Here is a 24,618-nt window from a genome sequence, read left to right on the forward strand (position 1 = left end):
ATTGCCCCTTAGGCTAATTTTTCTTTCTAAGACATCCAAGTGCATACTTTATCTTAGAGCCACTCTATCCTCCATCAGTGCCTCACCTGTGTTTGTGTATGATGGCGTTGAACAGCTTGCCGTCCCTCCAGCCGGTGGTGAAGTTGTCGCAGCGCAGACCCTGGTATCCCTCCACCATCCTCTGAGACCAGAGCAGCAGCTTCTCTTTGGCCGTCATGTCGTCCGACTGGCCGTTCACCTGGATGTCTGAGATCTGGAGGGGAGAAGTTACAAGAAGTCAGCAGTGATAGTAAACTTCATTTTTTTATTTCTTTAACTCATGTGTTATTTATTACCTGGAAAGGGGGGGGTGTAGTATTGTTTTTATTTTTGGTTTGTTAAGAACGTTATGTTTTTATCCTTTTCTGAATAAAAAGTACTATATAAATAATGTTTGATTTAATTTGTTGATTTTTTAAATTGTAAGGCAAAAATCTTCCAAATGAGTGTAAAGTAATCCGAATCAGAATACCTTTATTCATACATTTATATTAATGGAAGTAGAACACATAATAATCATCTTAAATAACTCACGAGCATGAGAGTTTTTCTTAACCATCGTGTCAGAATATGTGACTATATTACATATATATATCCGCCGTAGGAGATTTTGTTGATGGGTCGATCCCTTTGTTTGTTTGGTTTTTAGCACAATAAAGGACTGGCATGATTTTCAGGAAACGAGGTCGAAGGGTGCAGCATTGGAAAGAACTCCATATTTTCATCATCGTTAACATTGCAAGATTAAACAGTGTTGCGTTCGTGTGATGTCGGAAATATTGCAGACAGTAGTTCCACAGTGGGAAAACGCTGGTGAATGGAACAATAATCGTTGATGTATTGATGATATTGATGTGAACTTTTAAAAAATGTCCATGTTTTCACATCACGACTTCAACTCCTGTACACCAAAGCTGGAAGAACTACTTCCAAATTCAGGAAATAGGATATGTTGACCCCAAGTGGCCCTGACTGCCTTTCAGTTAAGAAACAGTTTGCATGGTGAAAGGACTTTTCTCTCCCTTGCACATGACTTTCCTTCACTTTGATATTCCTGTATTGATTGAAGTGTTTGTTGAAGGGCAGGAAAACGTATTTTCCAGTTTGCCCGCTGATTTCGTCCAGATTTGACATGAGTCACATTTCAAACCTCAAATACCAAGCAGCACTTTAACTTGGAGGGCAAAGAAACAAAACACTCACTGTTTTGGAGAGAAACACAAGTTATTTTCCAGCAACATGTCGATGAGTCACTACATACACCTTTATAATGTATACATTTCCAACCAAAAAAAACCTCACTAAATAAAAGGCTGCTGAAAATGAATGTTGGACTGTGTAGCAGAACCTCCACAGGCAAATTGCTATTCTTTAAGAGCTGTGAGGCTTGGCTCTGAGTCACAAGAACACACTATTAAAAGAAATCTCCCAACAATATCACTTTTGTTTTTAAGTTATCTTGTAGTTTTAAGTGAATAAAAGATGATGTAAACATTTTTGAATCAACACAGACGGATATTAGCTAATAGCTAAATATGGAATGAATTATCTCTTCTCTTGTTGAGATGTATGTATACTTTATAACCCCCGTTTGTAAAGACATAATCATACTAATTTAAGGTAAATCCCAGCATTGTGTTGACACTGAGGGACATCACAAATAATGCAGCTGTTTGACTCGATGTTTTGTATTTTGCATGAATCCATCCATCCAGTGGCTGCCTGGCCCACATCTATAATGAGACTTGTAAACAGTACTTATGAAAAGGCCTAGGAGTTCCTTCTGTCTGCCTGTAGCTCCAGATGGAGCGGTGTTCTCTATAAAACTAGGCACATGTCGTAAAAAGTTGCAAGAACAATTCCAGGAAACATTTTAATAGTTATTTGTTGGTTTTTTGACTTTGCAATTTCAATTGTGAGAACAACCCCAGTGACCCGTGTCTCCAATCATTCCAACAGTTTGTCTTTGATGTCTTGATATCTCTTATTTGGGATTTGTATTCACATATAAAGACATGAAATCATACAGAAAGTATAATAAAAATGATGTAAATAAGCTGCATATTATGCATTAAGTGAAGGTTGCATTTAGTGTTGTGATAAATGTCAGAGTTTCTTACTTAAGAAGTGTGGTTTCCCATTACCATAATATACTATTTTCAGGGGTTTTCGGTGAGTCATAGCAGAACTGAGAATTTATTTTTGCAGGAAAAGCTGCTGGAGGGAAAAAAAAGACTTCCTTCTGCTTTTTTCCTTTCAGAAGGGAAGCCCTGATGCTCAGCGTGGACGTGGGCACCGAGTGACTCAGACTGGAAACAGGACCTCCGCCCTCGCAGATTTAAAAAAAAAAACTGATCCCAACTCTGTCACGCAGCAGGCCCATTATTTATACTGGTCACCTGTGTGCGAGTAAACTGTTACCTGCACCTGGGGAGCAGAGGGGAACTTCACCATTGTTTGTGAAAACTAGGATGTTCCAAAACAAAATGGGTATGGGAACGTACAATGAATAGCTGACTGGTGACTCAGTACACTTCAACGGAAATGTTTCTTTTATTGCTTGAATGGGAATAGTTAACTTTTGTAACCATATAAATAGCTGGAAATCTGTTTTTCTCTAAAGCTTTTGGAGTTTTTCGATGTGTCACGCCCACGTCCTCTTCCAGCTTTCCCGTGGGAATGACTGAGTCACACTGGATGGAAAAAATGAATCCCACACCAACATCAAAACCATCATACCGATTATAGCATCAAAGAATCTCCACGCACTCCCACTGTTTCCCCCTAAGTCTTCCAAACACGCCTCTTCAACATGAGGAACACATCTGCTCATTGACAAATGCTTTCCTCAAAATGTGCCATAGGTGGTGTTAAGAATTTTAAATTGTTTACATTTGAGATCCGGATAAAAGGAAACCCCTTTATTTAGATTGTAAGACTGTAAGCCGCGCAGAACTGAGGAAAGAGTCATAAAAGACTTAAAAAGTGACTGAGCACTCTTCTTTCAGAATGAATGAATAGCTTTTCTTCAGTGTTTAGTCTTCGTGCTCTCAAGGACAGGGGAAGCGGTGGTATTTGTGTATAAAAGTGTAAAATGCAGCCAAATGTTCAATAAAGTCCATTTGGAAGTGATTGGCTGTTGGACTCCGCTGTGGGCTCACACTGCTGTGTCAACATCGGGATGAAGTGGGGCTGATGATTGAAGCTAAAAGAGGGAACGTGCTGCGGAAGAACCCTAATTATAATGTAATCAAAGCAAATTGTATGAAACGCATTGTACTCGCACGGTGGAAGGATTTTTCGTATGCATAAGCTGTACAGTTTAAAACATAAACACCAAATGTAGTTTAGGAAATGTGAGTCCACTTAAATACATGCAAATTGCAAGTTAATGCAATTTATATAATGACAGATTTTTGTGTCCAATATTTGATGTGCTAGTTTCCTTCACTGCCTTAAAGGGGCAGTGGAGGAAACTTCGGGATGTTAGCAGACCATGTACATGCACAACAAGCTATATAACACACTACAGTGAACGGAACACCCCAAAAGCATGTCAGGGCCCCTTTAACTGAAGCAATTTATAGCTACATTTGTTACACTCATTTCTGTACCGGCTAATGTGTATTGCCTTAAAAACAGCAATGTATAGCTAAACATGCCTTTAAAAGTGCTAGACATTACCTGGAAGTGAAGGATGATGGTCCATATCAGCCCCAAGGTCAGCTTTGGGTTTCCATCTGCAATGTCATCATTCCTGATGTTGACCAGTTTGACCTAAAAGGACACCAATTAAACCTAATGGTCAGTCTTATGGTTTATTTAAATTGTGAAGAATTAGAAGACATAAGGAAAACAGTCAAATATAAATGCTGTTTTGATCAAAAAACTTGTATTGGAAATGCCATTATTTACCGACCTGTCGGTGTTTGAGGAAGTCTAGGGCGATCTGTACATTCTGCAGCTTGTGGAAGCGCATACGACCTTTCTCCCGTGGCTGCAAGAGACGAGAGGACACCAAACATGAGGAGGAGGGAGCACATGACTAAAGATGAATAAACAGCAAGGCCCCATGACTGAAGAACAGGTGTTTCAGTGTCCAGGAACACCTTTTTGTGCTTACAACAATATATATTCTACTGTGGAACAACACAAATATTTAACAGTCATGGCCATAACTTCAAAATTCAACTTTAGCAAATTTGAAGTGCGATTCAAATTCGGCGTGATTGTGATCAAAGCGTCTGGTCAGACCAGATCTGACCCTGATGTGCATTAAACAAAGCAGCCAGGATGCCTGCAGGTGAGAGCATGATGATGAATGATACACAATCTCAGTGATTCCCCCGATCATCAGTCACAATCTTCATTTCCTCTGAGGCCTACAATAACACTTTGAAAATAAAAATAGTTGATTCATTACAATAAAAACACCTTTTACACCTTATAGTAGTGCACAAAGTTCCTTAAACACAGTTAGCATTTTACCACTTCTGTTTCCCTCATCTCAAAGTCAATTCTTTTTTTTAACAGGTTTTTGGTTAAATACCTGAAATAAGGTCTTTGGTTAACAAAAGCTTAACAGATCACTCACTGTCTGTTCTGCAACATAAAATGCGTCTGTAGATACCCAACTGGAGAACGTCCAAAGCTTCCATGCATCTTTAGAACGACAGTTGCTAACAAGTGGCTAAATGAGTCAGCGAACGTTAGCCGCCTTTAGCTTAGCGGTGGTAACGTGAAAACACGTGAATGTCATGTAGACCGTCTATAGCCTAACGTTTTACTGGGGATTGCAATTATGTGGAGATAATCCTGCTGAACAAAACGTGTAAGTATCATAAATGTGTGTTTGTTAAAGATCTTATTTTCTGCCCTATTCCAAAATGCAATAAAAAAATCCGATTGCTTTTTGTTGAGGGAGCCCTTGTAATGATGAACACTTTAACTGGAGCACAATCCATAAAAGCATCTATGGTTTCTAAACCTACCCAGAATGAGACAGCGACCCCAGCATTGATGGCCATGACATGCATTGGTGCTCCACATTTGAAGCTTCAAGTCCATAAGAAGCTTCGCCGCCTAACCAGTCAGCGTATAAGATAAGATAAGATAAGATGTACTTTATTGATCCCAATTTGGGAAATTTTTGCGTGTCAGATTAAAGAGAAGACACGTTGGCTTTTAACACAGCAAGGTTACCTTATTAAAACTTAAACTGGTGTTTACTTTTGAATAATAAAATAACTAAAGACTGATTCTATACTCTTCTATACCCGCCAATGTCAATGTGTCAATTCAACAAGGTGTAATCAAATATCTAACTAGCAGAGACAATGAATGTTCTATTTGTAATGCAGAACATTCGTTTATTTGATTATTATCAAAATCATATAATCATTATATCGTATTCAAGCATACGTCAATGATGAAAAGCCTTGGATTTATGAAAGACAGTTCAATCAAGAAGACGAATCGTGAATAGAAGGTTGCGAATGTTGTCAATTACTGTATAAAAAAATACCTAGTTTTGTGGCAAGTTCTGAAATGTTGGATATATAGTATGCTCCTATAAGAATATTGTTTGTCCTGGTTCCGCTCTTTACTTCTTTATGTAATGTAAGTGTTTTCTTTTCTTTTTTTACTCTAAAGCCGTCAATATTCAACTTTAAATATGAAAAATCACAGCCACAAAATGCCCTTAATAAACAATAACGGTAGAAATGACTCCTCTTAAAGCTACACTTGCGCCTCTGTTCTCCAGGCTGGACGCCCCGCTGATAAAATGGAAGAGGACGATGTCGACACACAAAGGAGACGAGGCAGGGAGTGTGACTATCATCATGCACATCCCAGCAGCCACCTGTGGTGGTGACACATGCCGTGCCTGACGCCCACAGTCCAGGCGCCACTCACCAACCGCACGTTCCTCACAACGTCCCGTTCCCTCGGCTACCCCAGCAAGAGCATCGCACAGAGAGGAAGAACAGGGGGAAGAGGTCAGGGCAAAGGTCAGCAGGAGTTAGATCAAAGGAAAAACCAGGGGTCAAACAAGTCAGTGCGGAAAGGTTACAAGATGGAAGCAAAGAATGAAAATTAGTGTTGTAAAGCCACCAGAATGTGTGTTCCACAAAAAAACATTGCTTAAGTAAGTAAAGTAAAAAAGTGCATGTTCTGAAATGTCCTACAACCTTGGAAGACTTGAAGTCAACACATGCAAGAGTGGAGACAAGAGACCCAGCAGAGAAATGTTCGACTCAGATAAGCAGTTCATGTTCCACCAAGTGTACTGGACAGTAGAACACATTAAAGTCAGTGGGACAGGGAGCAGGAACAATTAGACGTGTTTGGACAGGACAGAGGGCAGGCGCGACGGATTCATTTTAGAAGTGGGGGGGCCAAAAGAAGTGCGTGTGTGTATGGCCCAATCCCAAACCACGCCTTACACCCTACCCCTACACACTCCCCCTCCGTGACGGAGTGAACTCCGTGGAGTGACACATGAGGCTCCCTCCTGCCGGATGGAGGGAGTAAATACAGCGGCAAGCTTTGGGACAAACTCCCCTCTCTCCGGCAGAAACAGGAAATACCGTAATATGTAGGCCTAACAACGGCTTCAAATCAGCATCTGTTTGAAAAAATGTTTAAATGAATAACTCAAATAAAACTCCAAACATCTTTAATTGTGTGGGGGCGGCGGCCGTTTTGACAGTTTCTGCGGCCGCAGAGCTGCTGCTTTTGGGTTCATCTGGCTTCGCTGTTTGAAGAAGGTCCAGGCTCCGGAGATGTGGATGTCAGGGATGTGACCTTCCAGTTGTTAAATTTAAGTTTAGATTGACTGTATTTAGTTTTCTTCTGCGTTGGTTCTTCTGACATGTTTGCAAGCGTAGGCTATATATTCTTTCTATCTAGGTTAACGGCTGACACACAGAACAACTTGAAATGTTTGGCTCTATGAAACCTGATGTACTTATGTGATTCTGTTTTCTTCAAGGTTGTATCTTCCTGGTCGAATGCACTTATTGTAAGTCGCTTTGGATAAAAGCGTCAGCTAAATGCAATGTAATGTAATGTAATGTAATAACAACGTAACAAATAAAGTAAACAACGTAACAAATAAATAAATCTAAGCTTTTTTATTGGTTGTAATTTACATGGATACATTTGAATGGTGTGACAATGTCCTATTTGATTGGGTTAAAATGTACATATTCTTCCTGTTAGGTCTGCCTGCTTTATTTTACCTAATGCAAAGTGACCTGCTCCATCGAAATCAGTCGCATTGACCCGAAACACATTTTGATTCCTAGCTTTCTAATGATATCAGGATTGTTTTTGTAGTCTACTCCAAATATTAAGCAAAATATGTCATATTATATAATGACTATTACAGAGTCATCATTTTGAGAAAAAGGCCTTTAAAGTTTTCTCTTCTCTGGAATCCATCGATCTGATTGATTATTAGCGGAGCAAATGATCAAAATACTACGGAGGGAAGATATTTTCGTTTGGATTACTGCACGGGAAGCACCGGCTGTTGTTCCTGTTGTGACGTTAAGTTACTCCGTTCTCCGCTTGTTATGCCGTTACAAGCTTCAAACGTATTTATCATCTGAATTTGACGAAACAAGTTTAATATTCTGAAAGCCAAGACTTTGTTTATTTGAAATCAGATGGAAACAAACTGTAAAGGACCCTGCCGTGTTATGAATGATTACTATATGCCTTACATTCATAATTTCAGCGGGAGGGAGGGGGAGCGGCGCTGTGGAAGATCAGAGTGGCCAGTTAGAGGCGAGCTGTGGTCTTCCCTTTACAAGCTTAAAAAATGCGTGTAGCTACTGAGATTGAATATGTATATAACAATAAAAAAGAACAAAATATACACAGCTAGATCAGATCGCGTTTTAGATGCGACTTTAGAGTAGAGGGGAATTATTGAAACGGGATTTGTACAGTGTTCCGCGCCGTGTGTATATACGTGTGTGTTTGTGTATTTTTGCGTTTGTGTGTATTGTGTTTGTTTCCCGGGGAAAACACTCACGAGAAACACCGGCTGTTGTTATGCCTGCAGTGACGTTAAATTACTCCATTCTCCGCTTGTAATTATGCCGTTACAAGCTTCAAAGTTGTAGGCCTATTTATCATCTGAATTTGCCGAAACAAGTTTAATATTCTGAAAGCCAAGACTTTGCTTATTTGAAATCAGATAAAAACAAACTGTAACGGACCCTGCCGTGTTATCTATGATTACTATACACCTTACATTCATAATTTCAGCGGGAGGGAGGGGGAGCGGCGCTGAGGAACAGCAGAGTGGCGAGTGAGAGCTGTCATCTTCCCTTTACAAGCTTCAAACATGCCTGTAGCTAGTGAGATTGAATATAACTATCAAAAATAACAAAATATACACAGCTAGATCAGATCGCGTTTTAGATGCGACTTTAGAGTAGAGGGGAATTATTGAAACGGGATTTGTACAGTTTTCCGCGGCATCTGCTGCTGCGAAAATGTGGGGCAGGGCTGAAAAGTGGGGGGAACAATGGTCCCCTGGCCCCCCCGCTTCCGGCGCCCTTGACAGAGGGTCACAGCAGAAGCAGATGTCAAAATACTTAAAGGTCAAAGGTCTCACCAGTGTCTCTCCGGAGAGCACCTCCAGCAGGGAGATGAGGTTGTGTCCATCTCTGAGGTCCTCGTACAGGTCCGTGATGTGTCTCTGGGACTGTGGACACAAGAGAGGAGAAAAGGCTTACATTTTTTCAATGACATACCATTTTTTTAATTCATTGGTTTTCCCAGAGTGTGAGCATCAGCGGTGAACACACACAATACAAACACTGCAAAGCACAAGAACAGGTTACCATCTCAACACTGACATGGATTTCACTCGAGGCACATATTCCACTGAATCCCACTGTGTCACGTCAAAAATAATTAAAGCAACTTAAAAAGGGAAGGGCAACACACAATGACAACTCTCTAGATTTGTTTTTGTGCTAAACATCGACCGTAGAGATGTCTGCTTTCTATCTAATAAAATAGAACTCAAAGCAAAAAGAATTACATTTTCAAAACTCAACAGAAATGTACTTTTCACAAAATCATGACCTAGTTTCTCCAAATATTCTACAGACAGTTTTCAGAGCAGTTTCAAGTAGGAACAGAATTCAATCCACTATCAGTATCATTGCCCAGAAAGAAGTATCATCTACTTATAAGGAGCTTGTGCTTGTATAGTGCTAGCTAAGCTAACGTTACATGTTAGCCAAGTAGGAAAGGATCCCCTGCTTTAAATGGCCTCGCGTCCATGAAAAGATGGGCGCGGTGATGCGGTTAGCGGATGTAGTTTGGAAAACAGAAAATAGTTCTTGAATGAAACTGCTCACAACAAAGTCTGTGGAATTTCTTTAGTAATTGGTCATGATTTCTAGAAATACCGATATTACTGTTGAGTTTTTTTCATGTATTTTCTTACTGTCTGAGAGCCATCTAGCTCCTTATGTTGGAGAGAAAAATTCACCAAGATTGATTAATTCCACTTCTTGTAAGAGGGAGAATATTAGAGATTATGGGATTAATCGTCTCTTTAGCAATGGAGAGGAACATTACGATCACTTGGAAACAAAAAACTGTTCAATCACTAAGCTACTTTCTTAGAGGTGAAAACCAAAGTGAGTACGCTCATATATTTAACCGAGACTGCATAGAAAAACTATGCTATTGTTAGTATGAAAGTTAAACATTGAAAAATAGTATTGGTCTGCAACAACGTATACTTTTTCAATTGTTTTTGGGTCAGAATGTGATGCTTTGCCTTCATTTTCTCTACCAAACAAGTTAAGTAAATCTCGATGAGAGGGTAAAGTGTTTCCACAGGCATGCAGGCAGAAATGAATGTATATCCACTCAGCACTCGGCTCACTGACAGCACCTACCTCTGCCTTCCAGTGCTGAAGGAAAAGATGAAGTACAGGATGAAGGATGGAAAGAAGAAACAGTTTGATGAGAGAAGATATGAACCAGCTCGGACGAGTGAGGGGGACAAGAGACAAACATGCAGACGCTGGTTGATATTAAAGACAAAGATTGTTGGTCATTTCCTCATTTTAAATCATTTGGTTTGACTGGTACACCAAAAAACTATTTATAACTGTTGTACAGTATTCATTTAATTTGCTTCTGATCTTGTTTGGATTGCATTGGTAATAATACAACTTGAATAAACACAGAAGGACATCTGGTTTCCATTCTGCGTAGTCTAGAGAGACGTAAAACATGCTACAGTAGATGGCACTTTTGAGACAGCTAAGTATAATAGTGGAGTGTTCCTGGCCCTCAAACGTTAATCCCATGATTCCGTTGTGACCACAAGTCCAAAATGCCTCGAGGGCAACCACATCGAACACCCGCTCAAGTTCTATCAGAGCCAAATCTAGGGGATTTCTAGACAAAGAAACAACGAGTGTCGACAAAAAGCCAGTGAGCCGTCTCAGACAGAGGCCTCGTCACACATGGAGGACATTCCTCACAGTTTTACACACTCCAATTCCCCTGTCAAAGCAGGGATTCATCAACCTGAGAGTGTCTGTAGAGCAGCGGTCAGAACTGGACACTTCAGGTACAGCTGAGCGGTATCTTTACTTTAACAGTATACCCTGGAAACTTTGGCAACAGGAATCAAACAACTTGTATGTAATATATATGACTAGTGTCTATAATTGCTTGAAACCTGAGATCCCTTTTATATAGAAGAAAGTGAGTTGGTTCAAAACTGAACGTTATTTCCTTCTCGTTCTGCTGTGATAACATGGAATAACAGGAGCTATTTGCGGTGGGATTTTAAGTAAAGTGTCACATAGAAAGATCCCTTTTAGTCCTCTTGTTAGTGTCAAAATGTTTTCCAAAAACAGAAATGTTTGAGACACTGACATTTTCATTGATACCATATTGTGAGAATGAAAACACATCTGTTTGTCAAGGCTTTCAGTCTCAGTGAACTCTCCATATCTCTGTGACCAGCCTGTTCTTTTTATCTTCTTATTTGTTTTCCTTTTATGTCCCCCCCCATGGCTCCTCGTCCTATTGTAAAGCGTCCTTGGGTTTCTTGAAAAGCGCTATAAAAATTTATATTATTATAAAGTTATATATAACTTATTATTATATTATTATTATTATTTAACTCTTCAAAAAACTTTACTAAAAACCAACAGCTGCAACGATAGGTGAATTATTAGTTGCCAGATTATTTATCGGCCACTGTTTTGTTTTCAGTATTAAGTAGTTATTTTTCAAGCCAAAAAAAAGTTTCCTGTTTTCAACTGTAAGATTGGTCTGTTTTCATTGTAATAAATAAAAGTAAATATTTATTGGTCAAAAAATTGGTCAAAACAATTATAATTTTCTTATTGGAACTTGAAAATTGTTAAGATTAGTTTTGCTTAACTGCAAAGAAAAAGAAAAACACAAAGATTTACTTTATTTTATTTCAATGAATTCTTGATTATTTGGAGGATTCTTTGATTCCCAGAGCTCAAGAGGCTAGTCCTCAAATTGCTCTTTTTGTTTAACAAACAGTACAGACATACAAGAAATTAACATGATAACAACAATCATCGGCTTGCATACTACAAGTAGGAAGTGCTTCATTTCTAAGGGTCGTGGGGCAGAATGCTTTCCAGTTGTTTCCTGACAGTATCACATGTTTAGCATTGGCCTGAACTCAGAGCAGTTCAGACGTGGAGCCTCCCGTCCCCCAGCCCTGTGCAGAGCCCTGAGCAGAGCCCTGTGCAGAGCCCTGTGCAGAGCCCTGAGCAGAGCCCTGAGCAGCCCCTGACAGTCTGGAGCCCAGATGTGAAACCTGAGCGAGCCCGGCCCACAATGCCTCTGTTTTTCTAAAGCGAGGCCAGGTGTCGTGACTCACCCCCTCACAGTTAACACAAATAGCATGTGTGGAGGAGCGGTTTTTTACAATGTTGTTCACCCTTTCAAAAGAGTTTCGCTCTTTGGAATAAAGGCATAGGGAACAGAAATCTAATTTAGCTTTTCGTTCCATCTCCAGTTTATCCGTTGTTGCTTTAAGGTTACTCAGCAATTAGGCATATTGTAACCAGATGGGAAATTAAAGTAACCAGTGCAGTTTGACTTAAACAAAACAACATTTAGGGTAATTTAAGGACAACTTGTTTTCTGAGCTCCAAATGAAAGCTACTTTTGTAATCTACATCATTTTACAACAAACATAATGCTCAAGTATGTATGTAGTGAACCTTACCTTCATCAGGTGCTTGTTGACCCATTTTGTGAAAGTCTTTTTCTGAACTCTGTCCCGTTCATCTGTGGGGATCAAACAGAAACTCAGTTTAATGAAATGTGTCCATGCATTAGTATTACTATGTATACTATTTACGACAAATCATATATACATTACATTCACAGCGATTGTTTTCCAAAACATACCGGTTTATCAATTTCTAAGCTTCAAGCTGGAAGCTGACTCACAACCACTAAGATCTACCAAGTCACCCCCTCAGGTCAAGAACCATGAGTTAACGACCCCTGCTTTAGACAGCAGTTGGCAGTAAACATGATTAGTGTACATCCAAAAACAGTGTTAAAGTTCAACTTCAGTGAAAAAACCTTTATTTCCTTATTTAATCAAAGTTTGAGAAAGTCCTATAAATGAAAGAAACCAGAACAATGAAGGGAAGCCAACAGAAACTTTCAAAGGAGCTTCAGGTGACACAGAAAGGGACTGCATTCCCTCTTATGTGCTTTAAAAACAGTCCATCAAAACCAAGAAAACGTGTCGTAAATGGTCAACAGTTAAACACCTCTACAGAAACATGTTCCACCATGTAACATGTCAATCACAAACATACCAGCAGGTAATGTTTATGTTGTGCAACAGATGCAGTGTTCGGACAAAAAGGGAACAGAGAACCCAAAGAAAACGACATCCCCTGGTGCCAACGCCCATCAGGGTGGCATTGTGCCCATGACTCACAAACACGCTTGTGACCAGTTAGGAGTAAAAACAGAGAAGTGAAATGAACCTCAAAAGCAGAGAAATGATACCGGTTCATTTCCCACTGAATGCATGGCTTTGTATCTAGGATGAATCAGCAGAAAAACTCTCTTGTTTCTTCTTGCAGTTAAATACAATATAGGAATCAAAGCCAGAGGAAACTAATATTCGAGCTAAAAGAAATAGACTGAGACATAAAAGCACAATTCCTTGATCTCTCTTAAAAAGAAGGTGTTTGGTTGACATGTAGCCTTGAGCGGCAGACAGAGCTATTGGTGTTTCCTTTCATCCCCTGAAAGAATCTTTTGAGATGAGGTGAGAGAAATCCGCTCTCCCCAAAGAACATTATTGTTCACTCATCCCGTTATGGCTGTGAGATAACTGCAAGTGTCACACTGAAGAATGTTTGTCTCTTCATCATTGAGTTTTCGAGACCCTTCTGGTTAACACATCTGACCGCAGCTGAGTTTGATAGGGTGAACAAAAGAAAGATAAAGTTAATACATTTTTCGGTTCATCCGTCAGATGATCGTTGATCTTTCATCATATAATGGGTTTTGGTGTCAGCACAGTTGACCAATAAAAAGAGTAAAAAGCCATGACGCATAAAAGGGGTGTGGCCTGTTTGATAAAAGAGAGCCAGACGACCATCGCACACAAAAGTCGATTCTATCATTTAACATTAAACTATAACATTTCTTTATAATATCTAAAAACGTTCAATCGGTCTTTTTCTATGTTTCGATTTGAAGGGAAATACAGAAGACTTCCATGCCAGCAAAACTCCAACAATGTAAAGATGAAAGACTCTACCTTTCCTGTGATCCATGTTCCTGAGCATCCCCTGGTAGTGGGGCTCCTCTATGAACACCCCGTCACTCCCCACACTGTCGGAGGAGTAGTTTTGGAATTTGCGCTCCATCTCGGTGCTGGCCTTATCTCAGTAATCACAAACAAATCAGAAGCCTCTGCAGGTTTAGGCGTTGTTGTCTACTTCCACTTCTTCTTATTGCCTGAAACCCTCTCCACAGTCCTGTAGTTAAGTGGGAGTGTTCACTGATTCAGTTCCTGAGTCTTACTCCCTTTTTTCCTCCCTTTGCTTCTCTGACATTCTATGCTCCCATTTCTTTTTTTTCTCCAGCCCTCGCAAAATGCCTGCCTGCGGGCTATGTTGTCAGAAGCTGTCATTTACAGTGATCTGTGGAGAGAGAGGGAAGATTCTCCCCCAGGCCCAGCCTTGTTATGTACACCCGGACCCCACCCATCAAACCACACCTCATGAAAGACCCTCACTGAGCACCACACCACACCAACACCGATGACATACAAACGCACAGATATGGAGACCTCAACCACCATATGCCTATCTTTTACAGTTGCATTGATATTTCACTTGTGCTATGTTGAGTAACTTAGAGACAGGAGAGGGTTTTTTTGCACGTTGAATATGTCTTGCACAACTGACAAAAATACTCGTTTTTTGTGAATGTAATGATGTTCTACAGTTGACCTAAATACTGCCATTAAATGCATTATAATTGTTTTCTAATGATGACAAAATGTAGCTAATGGTTGTTTACTTCAAATGTAAAACCTTCTGCACGGTATATACCACAGTCAACTTTAACAACAGCATTAGAACTGCTAATGAAAATGCCAAGAGTAATGACAGAGTATCTTCAGAGGGAGGTCAGAGGTCCAAAACAGGAGCCTGAACTCGGGGCATCTTAGGGCCTTAGGTTCCAAAACTGAGCTGAACACATAGTGTGTTTTAAATAACTTTGCAATAAACGTATATATATTTTTAAAACATATTTTTGGCTCCAGATTAGCCTTTATTAGAGGGACCGTTTTGAAGGGGGGAGATTACGTAAAAATGCGTAAAGGGACCGCTAGCCGGATTTGAACCTGGGTCTGGGTACTGAGCCCCAATACATGGGCCGGCCGCTCTAACCACTGACTAATACAGCAGCCCAAACTTATGTTCTTAAAAGGGCTGTCTGAATAAGGGGACATTGCCTCTTATAGACCAACGTTTACAGAAAGCTTTTAACCCCAACTGAACTCCACATGGGCAGGCTAGCAGTCACCAGTGTTGTGTCTGAAGCTGAAGGCTGCACTGAACACCACAGACCATCAAAGAGAGTCCTGTTCCTGAACACAGAGGAGATCAGGCAGTGGAAACAGCGTCCGCGGCCATTTCTCGACATGGTACAATCACATGAAACCCTCGAGCATGAGCCCTCTGCCACCATCAGGATACAATTACACGGGTTTGTTTTGGAATGGGGGGGTTGTCTATGGCAGAGAATCGAGTGGCAGGAAGAATAGAAGCACTTAAAAATCGCTAATGAGAACAACCTGCAATGTTTTACTTGAAGCGTTTGGCTTGGACTTGGATTTATATTCGTTCAATCCTGAATAAAAGCTTCTGTTGAGCTAGTTAGTGAAAAATGTTCAAAAAGAGAAACCACACTGCTGCACAGAATGATCAAGACACAAAGCAGCAATTGTGGCTCTGGAGTGGACTGGACAGAGTGCGTCAATGTGCATGAGGGGTGAAAGAAAAGGAGAATTGTTCTATTTCATGTAAATATAACTTCTATCCGTCTGTTCAGCTGTACAAATGATGTCCAATGAACACTCCGAACTAGGAATGCACGATATATACTGTCACGATAACTCACCGCTGATAATGAGAAATGGTATTATCATGTATTATTCCAGAAACTGAATTATAGATCATAAATGATCGGCCGAAGATATGAAGCCCGAACACTTTCATTGACTTAACAGACGGGGCATATAAACACTTCACCGAGTACAGTATGTGGTATGTGGTATTTGCCTTTAAATGTTGTTGCAATCCGCCAATAAACAAAGTGCTGAATTACAAAAACAGAGAACAAGTCTTCTCCAGCATGGACCTTTGTTTCACAACAACAACAACAACAAAAACCTTGTTGGTAATCAGTCTTATAGGATGTTTAAGAACTGGTTGTATTTGTGTTTCCAGTTTTAGAATACAGTATAATTATAACATTTTTTGTTAACATTTTTGAACAATATTGATGTCAGTGCGTTTGGTTTGGCTAGGTCAGAGCTTTGGAATACTTAATCATCCATGTCTGCTAATTACATCTTAGTATTTCTAAAGTTTGGAGTGTAAAAACGACAGAATGATATTATTTTCAAAATACAAAATCCTTCATTTATTGGTTATCTTAATCTTAGCTTCTTTTGAGCTAGTAACTAAAACATTTTCAAAATGAGTATGTGGCGGCATGTGCCTTTAAATTGGGTTTCCGAACGCAAATAGATACAGAGAAGAAGTAGATAGTGGTTGTCAGAAGTGATTAGACCCCTAAAGTGCGTATAAAGTACAGGTGATTAACTTATTTTAAAAATTCAAAAATGTGAAATGATTGGTTCATCAATCATTGGTATTAGCCATGACAGGTATCTTTATCTGTTATTGAGATCAGCTGAAAATAATCCATATTGTGCATGCATAGTGTGGTTTGCACACAGCACTGCTGTTTTTGCAAGTCAAGCATTCCGCTACTCTCACCTCCACCCTAACACATGCATGTCCCATGAATACCTGTAACACCTTTCACCCTTGGGAGCATCTATCTTCCGTGCAGATACTGACTAAAAGTGTTCAGAGAGGGATTTTTTGAATGCCTACACAGGGAGGTGGCTTGTCGGGGCTTGAGGAGTAGACCTGCATTTGACTCTATAGGTATAGGTGCTGAAAAACTATATGTAGGATGTAAGGTGTCTATGAAAGCCTGTATTTGTTTACAATGCTGTTTCCTTGCATTGCTGTACAAATCATTGGCTGCCAAATACCAAATTGTGCTGAGGTCAGCTGATTGATGAGTTTACATTTTTTGACTTGAAACCCAATGTTGTGCAATGTTGAATAAGTATCAAGTGCCTTTAATGTGATGCAGTTAGGTCACTTTCAAATATCCTATCAACACAGTGCTTTACCGTGTAGATTGTTTCCCTGTTTCTGGTCACATGCAGTGATAAACCGAGCAGTGCGAGCTGATAGGAGTTTTACGATGACAGTTCTGGCGTGAGAAGCACACAGGTCTGTGCATTCCTGAGGGCGTGCCCACCCTCCTCGCAGACAGGGGGAGCCGCCTCTGTGAGATAACACCACCCCAATCAAACGAACCTGCCTGCCTGCTAAACTGTGCAAGTGACAGCATGCGGTGGCAGTCCCAGCGAGGACAGGAATGTTAACTAACAGCGAGGGTTATCTGGATAGCAGGTCGTGATGGCGTTATGGTGCAGGTATGAGAGTTGGACATATCAGGGAAGAACTGTGCCAAGGTGAGGAATGAAAGCCCCGGGGAATTATGGGGCAGATCCAACCTGGCAGTAAAGATGGTATAAAAGCATGTGCTACACAGATGAGACTAAGCCCGGTCTGTTATTGAAAAAAACTCAGGCGTTTGATAAATGTAACTTTTTACAAAATGCAGATGGATAATAAACTCATGAATTCAAGAAGCAACAACACAGAGGCATTTTGTTGTCCTCAATGTTGCCCACATTGTGTGTTCTCTCCATAATTAAAGAGGGCTGATGACTGAAAGTCACTTTTGCAATAGGAGTAACATTTTAAGGCAGTATGCATTCATAAGCACTTGTAATTAGCCACACATGGTGTTTACACTCTTGCGGTTATGAAAATATGAGGACTAGATGATTCCTGGATTTATGATCTTCACATGTGACAATTAAAAAGATGATGAAGTTGTTGCTCAACACAGTTTGTCTCCCTCTTCTGTTGGAAAGGCTGCACTACAAAACATAAGAAAAGTATGAATATATGTAATCATCTTATTATAATATTTTAAAGTGTAACTACAAGCAGACAGACAGACTAAGAAAGTGCAAGTCCAGTGGAGCCCGGCAGTGTTGACTCATGGACAGTCACTTACACATGTGGGGAGAGTGAGTTGTGGGTGAGTGGTTGCCATGACAAAAGATCCGAAACACACAGAAGCGAGTTGGTCAGCGTGATGTTTACAGAGGAGTGGTTTTTCCACAAACCTCCAGAGGACTCTTGCGTTGATCAACCCTTTTTCTCCATCCTAAACTAAAAGTCCATGGAAATATAGACATTCATATAAAGTGGCTGAGTAGAACAAACATGTTGTAATTGCTTCCAGACTGAATGTTCACGCAGTTTTTGTATGTTAGTGTATTAACATCAGAACTCATCACATATTTCCTCTTTATGCACACCTCTGTTTGACTTTGTAAGAAAGGGACCATTAAACACCATCAAAATGGTTTGTTATTTTAATTTTTAATTATTTCTTGTTAAATCTATTAATAATTTGGTTTAATATCAGAAACATTTTTTTTTTTAAACATTCCAAGAGCCAAGGCTTACATATTTAAATAACTTGTTTGATCTAACATACTCGAAGCCTAAAGAGGTTCATTTAAGAAGCTTTTCCTGGGGAGCATTTTTGCATGTGGAAATAATTTAACAAATGGAAAGATTATGAAATTAGCTGCAGCTGAGTTTTCTATAGTTCAATATTAGTTTCAGCTCTTTATAACAGTTCAGTGTTCTATCCGAGAGGAGAGGTAAACAAGATGTTGCCATCACTTACATAAACAAAAATATTTTTTGTGTCAACTTCCTTCAAAGAGTAAAATAAAAGTTACTAATAAATAGAACAACAACGCTCCTAGCTTTTTTGACCCTCCGGACTTTCTGTACAGTGGGCGGAGGCATGTTAATGGTTAACATCATCACTACAGTAACCCAGCAGCCCCTCCCCACCACATCGTCCTCCTTTTACAGGCGCGGAGAGATGGAGACGGCGGCTCAGACCTACCTGCGCAGCACATTCTGCTGTACAGAAGAGGCCCCACTTCCCCGCAGCTCATCTCGTGGATGTAATTAGTTCGTCGGTATATCATTTCCAGCTCCAGGCCTCCGCACCAGGACGGCACCGCAGCGCTCATCGTATCCTCCACTCCCGCCATCCCGGCTTGTGTTGGTGCCGCTCGTAAAGCAACAGCTCAGGACTCTCCAGAAAACGCCCCCTCCTTTGCGTTTTTCTCTTGATCGTTAACAGCCCTCAAAACTTTCCCCTCTCCTCTATCCGAGCCTCACGGAGGACACACAAACACAGGGTCGTGTCAGATTGCAGACACTTTGTCCCAAGCCCGGCCCACTTTTCTTCTGTTTAGTGAGCGGAGTTCTGTTCTGCTCCATCCTGCTCGCCTTCGTGCGTAAAGAGTGTTATAACTATGTGTGCCATTGAAACGCGCCTGAGAGGGACTTCCCCGAAATAAACAGAGCGGAGTGCTGTATGTGTGCTGCCGAGGACCACACGATATCCCTATTTTAGCATCTGCGCCTCTTCCCACGTTACATAACCCCTCCAAGTCCCCTCAATGCGAAACAGAAACGAGGATCACTTCTGGGAAGATGCATTTTATTTGATTATTACAAACAGCGAGCGACGCTCCTTTCTATTGTCCCTCTGAGGCTGTCCACAGGGCAGAGTGCAGGTTAGCACGGGGTAATACATTATCACTTTCCCAGCATGCAGAACAGCTGCAGGGTAATAAATAACTCAGCATTGTGTAGGAGTCGTGTTTTCTTTTTTTTTCTCAGCGCAACATTTGGAAATAGTTCACATTGGCCTATTTTCAAGTTAAGGGAGCAACCATTGTGAAAGTAAATATTTCATATTAAGTGCAATCTGTTTATTGGAATGTTGTTAATACAACAACACATCTGAGCTTTTCAGCAACCAAGCTTCACAGAACTTGTACAAACAGTCGTCTGTAAATGTCCCGTCAGTATAGAAGTTTAAACAATATTGAGAATATGTTAATTGTCTGAACTGTTAGTTACAAACGCACAGAAACGTAGCTCTTTATTAAAACAAATATGTAATTATTATTTAGAAATGATCTTGGTTGTTACACATAGTGTGCCTACATGATTTTCTATAACCGACTTCATTTTTTGCCTTTAAAAGGGTTCGTTTTATGCTTTTAGGGTCCTCCCTTTCCTGTAGTGTGTTTTTTTGTGCATGTAAATGGTCTGCAAAGGCTCAAATCTGAAAGGTTCCCTCCAGAGAGATGTAACAATCGGGCTAGGGCTGCTCGATTATGGCAAAAATCATAATCACAATTATTTTGGTCAATATTGATATCACGATTATTAAATATGATTATTCATTGACTTTGAAAACATCGAACAATCTAAACAATCAGAGCAGTGGGCTCATCACAGATAAAATAAAGAACTTTCTGAACATTAAATCATGTAAACATGTCAGAGAAGGCACACAAATTACAAATATGTAAATATTTAAATTCATAATAGGGCCCTTTAGGTATATTGGCACAAAACATTTAAAGTTTGGTAGATGGGAATAAATCCCATTTATTTCTGTTTTATTAGCTATAGCCCTTATGTAGTTTCAAATGTTCATGTGGATGTCAGTTTTATAAAACCGGTTTGTATCTCTCACGATATTTAAAGTAGGAATGATAACTAACATGTCTGCTTGATTCAGGATCACACTGCAACAGCATAATGTTGCAGCAAAGCACAGCAGAGAAATAGTTATATGACTTAAGCATATATTAGAATGATTTAAAGACACAAAACATGTTCCACAGTTAAGTCTTTAATCTTAAAATAATGAATACTTAAGATTGATGCAGGATCCATTTGCTTGAATGTTTTGCAGGAGTTGGTGCCAATTTGACACCGTTACTGGTCCTCCTCCCTTGAACATAAACACAGATCAGAGCCAAGCTCCAGCCTCAGCATGGGCTCACTGAGTACAATGTGACAAGCCTTACTACAAGCTAGGTTTATCATAATGTGTTGTATGTTACTTTATCTATTGTGAAGGGCATGTAGGGGCACGGTGGGCGTACTTTCCTTCAACAGCTCAATAACTGCATGTTTTTTTTCAGTTAAAACACAGCAGGCCATCCCCCCTCCTAAAGACTGTCATTAATGCCACAAGGAAAGTAGACAGGGAAGTGAGTCACAGCTGCTAACGGATCTAAACTCAGCCCTACTATATGCAGCATGTGGTTTAGCAGAAACCAACGGCAGTCTGGTGGTTCCTCCATGAACATGGGAGCAGATTTGGGTGTGGCTTCCTCAATGGATTAAACATATTCAATGTTGTGAAGTAAACAGAGCTTTTGGATCTTCAGAAAGCCTCGCAGTAAATCATTAAAGGAAATCTCAAGATCGTATAGTGTTGAGGAGGTGGTCAAAATCAAAAGAAGCCTCATGCAGAACTAAGAACAGTTGATTTATAGATAATCACTTAGTGTTAATCACTGTAATTATCTAAAGAGAGATCCTTTAGAGACCCTAAAGATCAGCGTGAGGCCTCCTGAAGGGGAACCTTAGACCTCCTGCAGTTTGTTATGACTGTAACCAGGATACACAGTGCTGCGTCCCCGGTGTCGAGTTTACTACCATTAGCCGGATGCCATGTGTGGCACTGTGTGAGCTTTTTTTAAACCTGGCTTCGGGTTGAAATCCCTTTTACCTACTTTCACTGTGTCAAAGGCACCTTGCCGTGTGGGTTATAGCTGTAAGTCACACAAGCTGTGTCCTTATATCCAGCACGTGACACTGCAGATGTTTGGAAGTGTGGTCATTGTTTACATTCAGGGTCCAATACGCGCAGAAAGACAAAAAATCTATAGCCACACCTCCCTTCTCTGTTGAAAATAAATCATTAAAGTTCTGGGCATAGGGAATATGAGGAGTGTGCTCCTATTGTCTGCACTGCGGCAGATACACAGCTGAAAGCAGATCTCTTCAAATGCAAATCGGCTGGATATTGACGGAAGGTAGAGATAGCACGCAGCCTAGTTTTGCAATGCAATGTTTGCCTGCAGTTTACCAGTCAAACCACTCTTCCAGGCAACGTTTATTTGATCAAGAGAAATCGGTTTGAAATGCTTCTTGCTTTTGTTCCATTACTTTTGAAGGCATACGAAGCCTTTTGGGAGAAAGTTTGTGGGTCGGTTTTCTCGCAGATGACTTGACACTGCTATAAAAAATGATCATGCTGTCATAATAAACTCAGACAAGTCAGTGTTGTGAAAACCTCTCTTATCTACTTGAGGTGTGTCCTCCTCAACTTCCTTTGAAAAAGGCTTGTGCAGTTTATTACCAGACCCAGGCCACTGGGAGCGATAAGGGAAAAGACAGTGCCTGCCTTCAGATTAGCAAAACAACCAAAACCTTTTGAGTATGGTGTGACTGATACTACAAACACTTTACAACTGGATTGAAGTGTAAAGCAGGTAGAGGTTTTGTGATGTGACCTGAGGCTACTTTAATGTTTTAAGCTGCCTCATTGTCCTTAGTACATTTTATTAATTGTTTTCAAGTGTCTGTTGGCCAAACTGGTTTTTCGCAATGCTTTCAGGAAGGAAAATAAACACTTGAACTTCATCTAGAGCTGCAGACTGAGACATCCTCTAATTTAACTCTGGGTGTGTCCCCTGCAGGTGTGTTTGACAGCTGCCAATGTGCAAGGTTGTGTCAACAGTAAAGAAAAAGGGCCTTTGTGAGGTGTGTCTGGTGACATGTTAGCCACTGGTGCCTGCAGGTAACCTTGAGGCTTTTCAGTGGGTCGAACAGAGAATAATTGTTTTTTCCATGTCAGCATTTTTTGGAGGTGAAGAGGATATGCAAATGCTTTAAAACCATTCCAAGAAACCAGTAGAACTGGATTATTGATACATGAGTAAACACCAACTAGTTAAGGGCTTAATCTCACATCAAGTCACCTTAAGGGAACCACACAACTGAAGCCGCGTTTATATTTAGACAGAACTTGGATGAAGCAATTAAAAAAACACTATTCAAGGAAAAACCCCAGCATGGGAGAAAGCTGATGCTGAGATGTGCACATCAGAGCTCTGACTAAGCCGAAACCCGCGGAATGCTCCGACTCTGACGTCATCACATTACAGCCAGCATTTAAAGGGTTAACTGCAACACATCCATACCACAGGAAACCCAGTCCCAGAAAGAGGGGGGTGTGAGGAAGAGAGGAGAAGGAGTGTGCGCCACAAAAACACAGCAGAGGAGTAGGGTCGACGGACGACAACAGAAGCTATTTGCACAGAAAAAAACCTTTGATCTGCTCTCTGAAAGACACAGTTGTTTCTCTTAAAGTGAGCCTCGCGGCGATGAGTTTTCTTACCTTGCTTCTTCCGTACTCTCCACTGCCAGGCAAGGAATAAGGTAACAACATGGCCCACAACCACCAGGGCTGGGAACACGTAAGGGGGGCTTGCCGGCATCGGGCCTGGTATAAAGTGGAGAGTCCAAGGCTCTGAGGACAGACGGGAGGGCTGAGGAATGGGAGGGTGCAGGGGGGTTGAAAGGTGAGGGAGACTGGAGGGAGGGGGGTGTGCGGCTAGGGGTGTGGTGCCATCCTGGACTTTAAAAGAAGCTGCGCAGCCAAATTGTCCGTGACTTTTTACAAGAGAGAAGATTGGTAGAGCACTTCTCCCTCTCCTCTCACCGCTGTGACTCAGTCCTCTGGCAGAAGTGGCCGATATCCCTCCCTCCCTCCCCCTTTTTTCCCTATAGTTTACTCTAACAATTCCTCTTCTTCTTTTCTAAAGACTAGTTATTTCAAAATGTACTTTAATTTTTCCCAACATGAGCCACTTTTCAGCTTTTTAAGGGATTAAAAGAAGTGTTGTCCTTCTTGACGGCTCAAGTGACTCCGCTGGTTTTGCTAGAGGAACTGGCTCGCTGCTTTCCCCACTCGCTGCACCCTATCTGCAGGAGTTAATAATATATGAGGCTGTTTTGTCTAACACACACACACACACACACACACACACACACACACACACACACACACACACACACACACACACACACACACACACACACACACACACACACACACACACAAAACACTCTCTCCAGTCAGTCTTGATAAGGGAAAATTAGAATGAGGGAAGTACACCTTGAGCCACTGTCAACGTTTCCGACTCATTCACCCTACCATATTATTTTCTTTTACCCACCAAAAGTTATTTTCCACCATGGTTTACGAGTCATAGATCATCCAAGGCCTCCCTCCCATACAAATGTCTATACTGAAGCCATAGCTCCCCATTTTATTTTTCCACTGCACAGTATACCAAGCCACTATCAATTCATCCTCATTATGCAACTTCTCTATGTTCCCCTAGATGATAATTGCTTCCTTATGCTTGGACAGCATGGCTTATAAGCTTCCCAGAGACCTATTTTACTGCATACTGTTTCACCACGAAGCATTTTATATCCTCCCTTAGAATTAACCCTAAAAATCAGAGAGAGCTTTGCATTCTCCCTTTGGGCAAGTTATTAAAACACTGAAAAGTCTTGAAGGAAAACGCAGACACCACTTTTTTATGATTTTGACATTTTCAAACCTGTTATTCATCTATAATTACAAGCTTTGTGTCACTGTGTGATTACCAGTAAATTCCTCTCTAAGCTTTTC

The 24,618-nt window shown here is 40.7% G+C and overlaps 1 protein-coding gene across 6 annotated transcripts in view; it reads right to left on the reverse strand.

The window, feature by feature from the left end:
* Positions 1-24,618, reverse strand: part of pleca (plectin a) — a 55,657-nt gene that overhangs the window by 29,585 nt on the left and 1,454 nt on the right. For 2 of the 6 annotated variants that reach the window (XM_010780174.1, XM_010780173.1), the window contains exons 1-6: positions 18,937-19,480; positions 12,311-12,372; positions 8,672-8,761; positions 3,959-4,036; positions 3,724-3,816; positions 87-253 (exon numbers count right to left, since the gene is read on the reverse strand). In XM_010780174.1, the coding sequence (XP_010778476.1) occupies positions 87-253; positions 3,724-3,816; positions 3,959-4,036; positions 8,672-8,761; positions 12,311-12,372; positions 18,937-19,087 (641 nt within the window). In that variant the 5' untranslated portion in view covers positions 19,088-19,480. Of the gene's footprint in view, positions 1-86; positions 254-3,723; positions 3,817-3,958; positions 4,037-8,671; positions 8,762-12,310; positions 12,373-13,876; positions 14,001-18,936; positions 19,481-23,313; positions 23,429-24,618 lie in introns of those variants that run through there. The other 4 variants (XM_010780177.1, XM_010780175.1, XM_010780176.1 and 1 more) reach the window with 3 other exon arrangements.

This window comes from Notothenia coriiceps, unplaced genomic scaffold (assembly GCF_000735185.1).
Source record: "Notothenia coriiceps isolate Sejong01 unplaced genomic scaffold, NC01 NC01_scaffold00021397, whole genome shotgun sequence".
Lineage (NCBI taxonomy): Eukaryota > Metazoa > Chordata > Actinopteri > Perciformes > Nototheniidae > Notothenia > Notothenia coriiceps.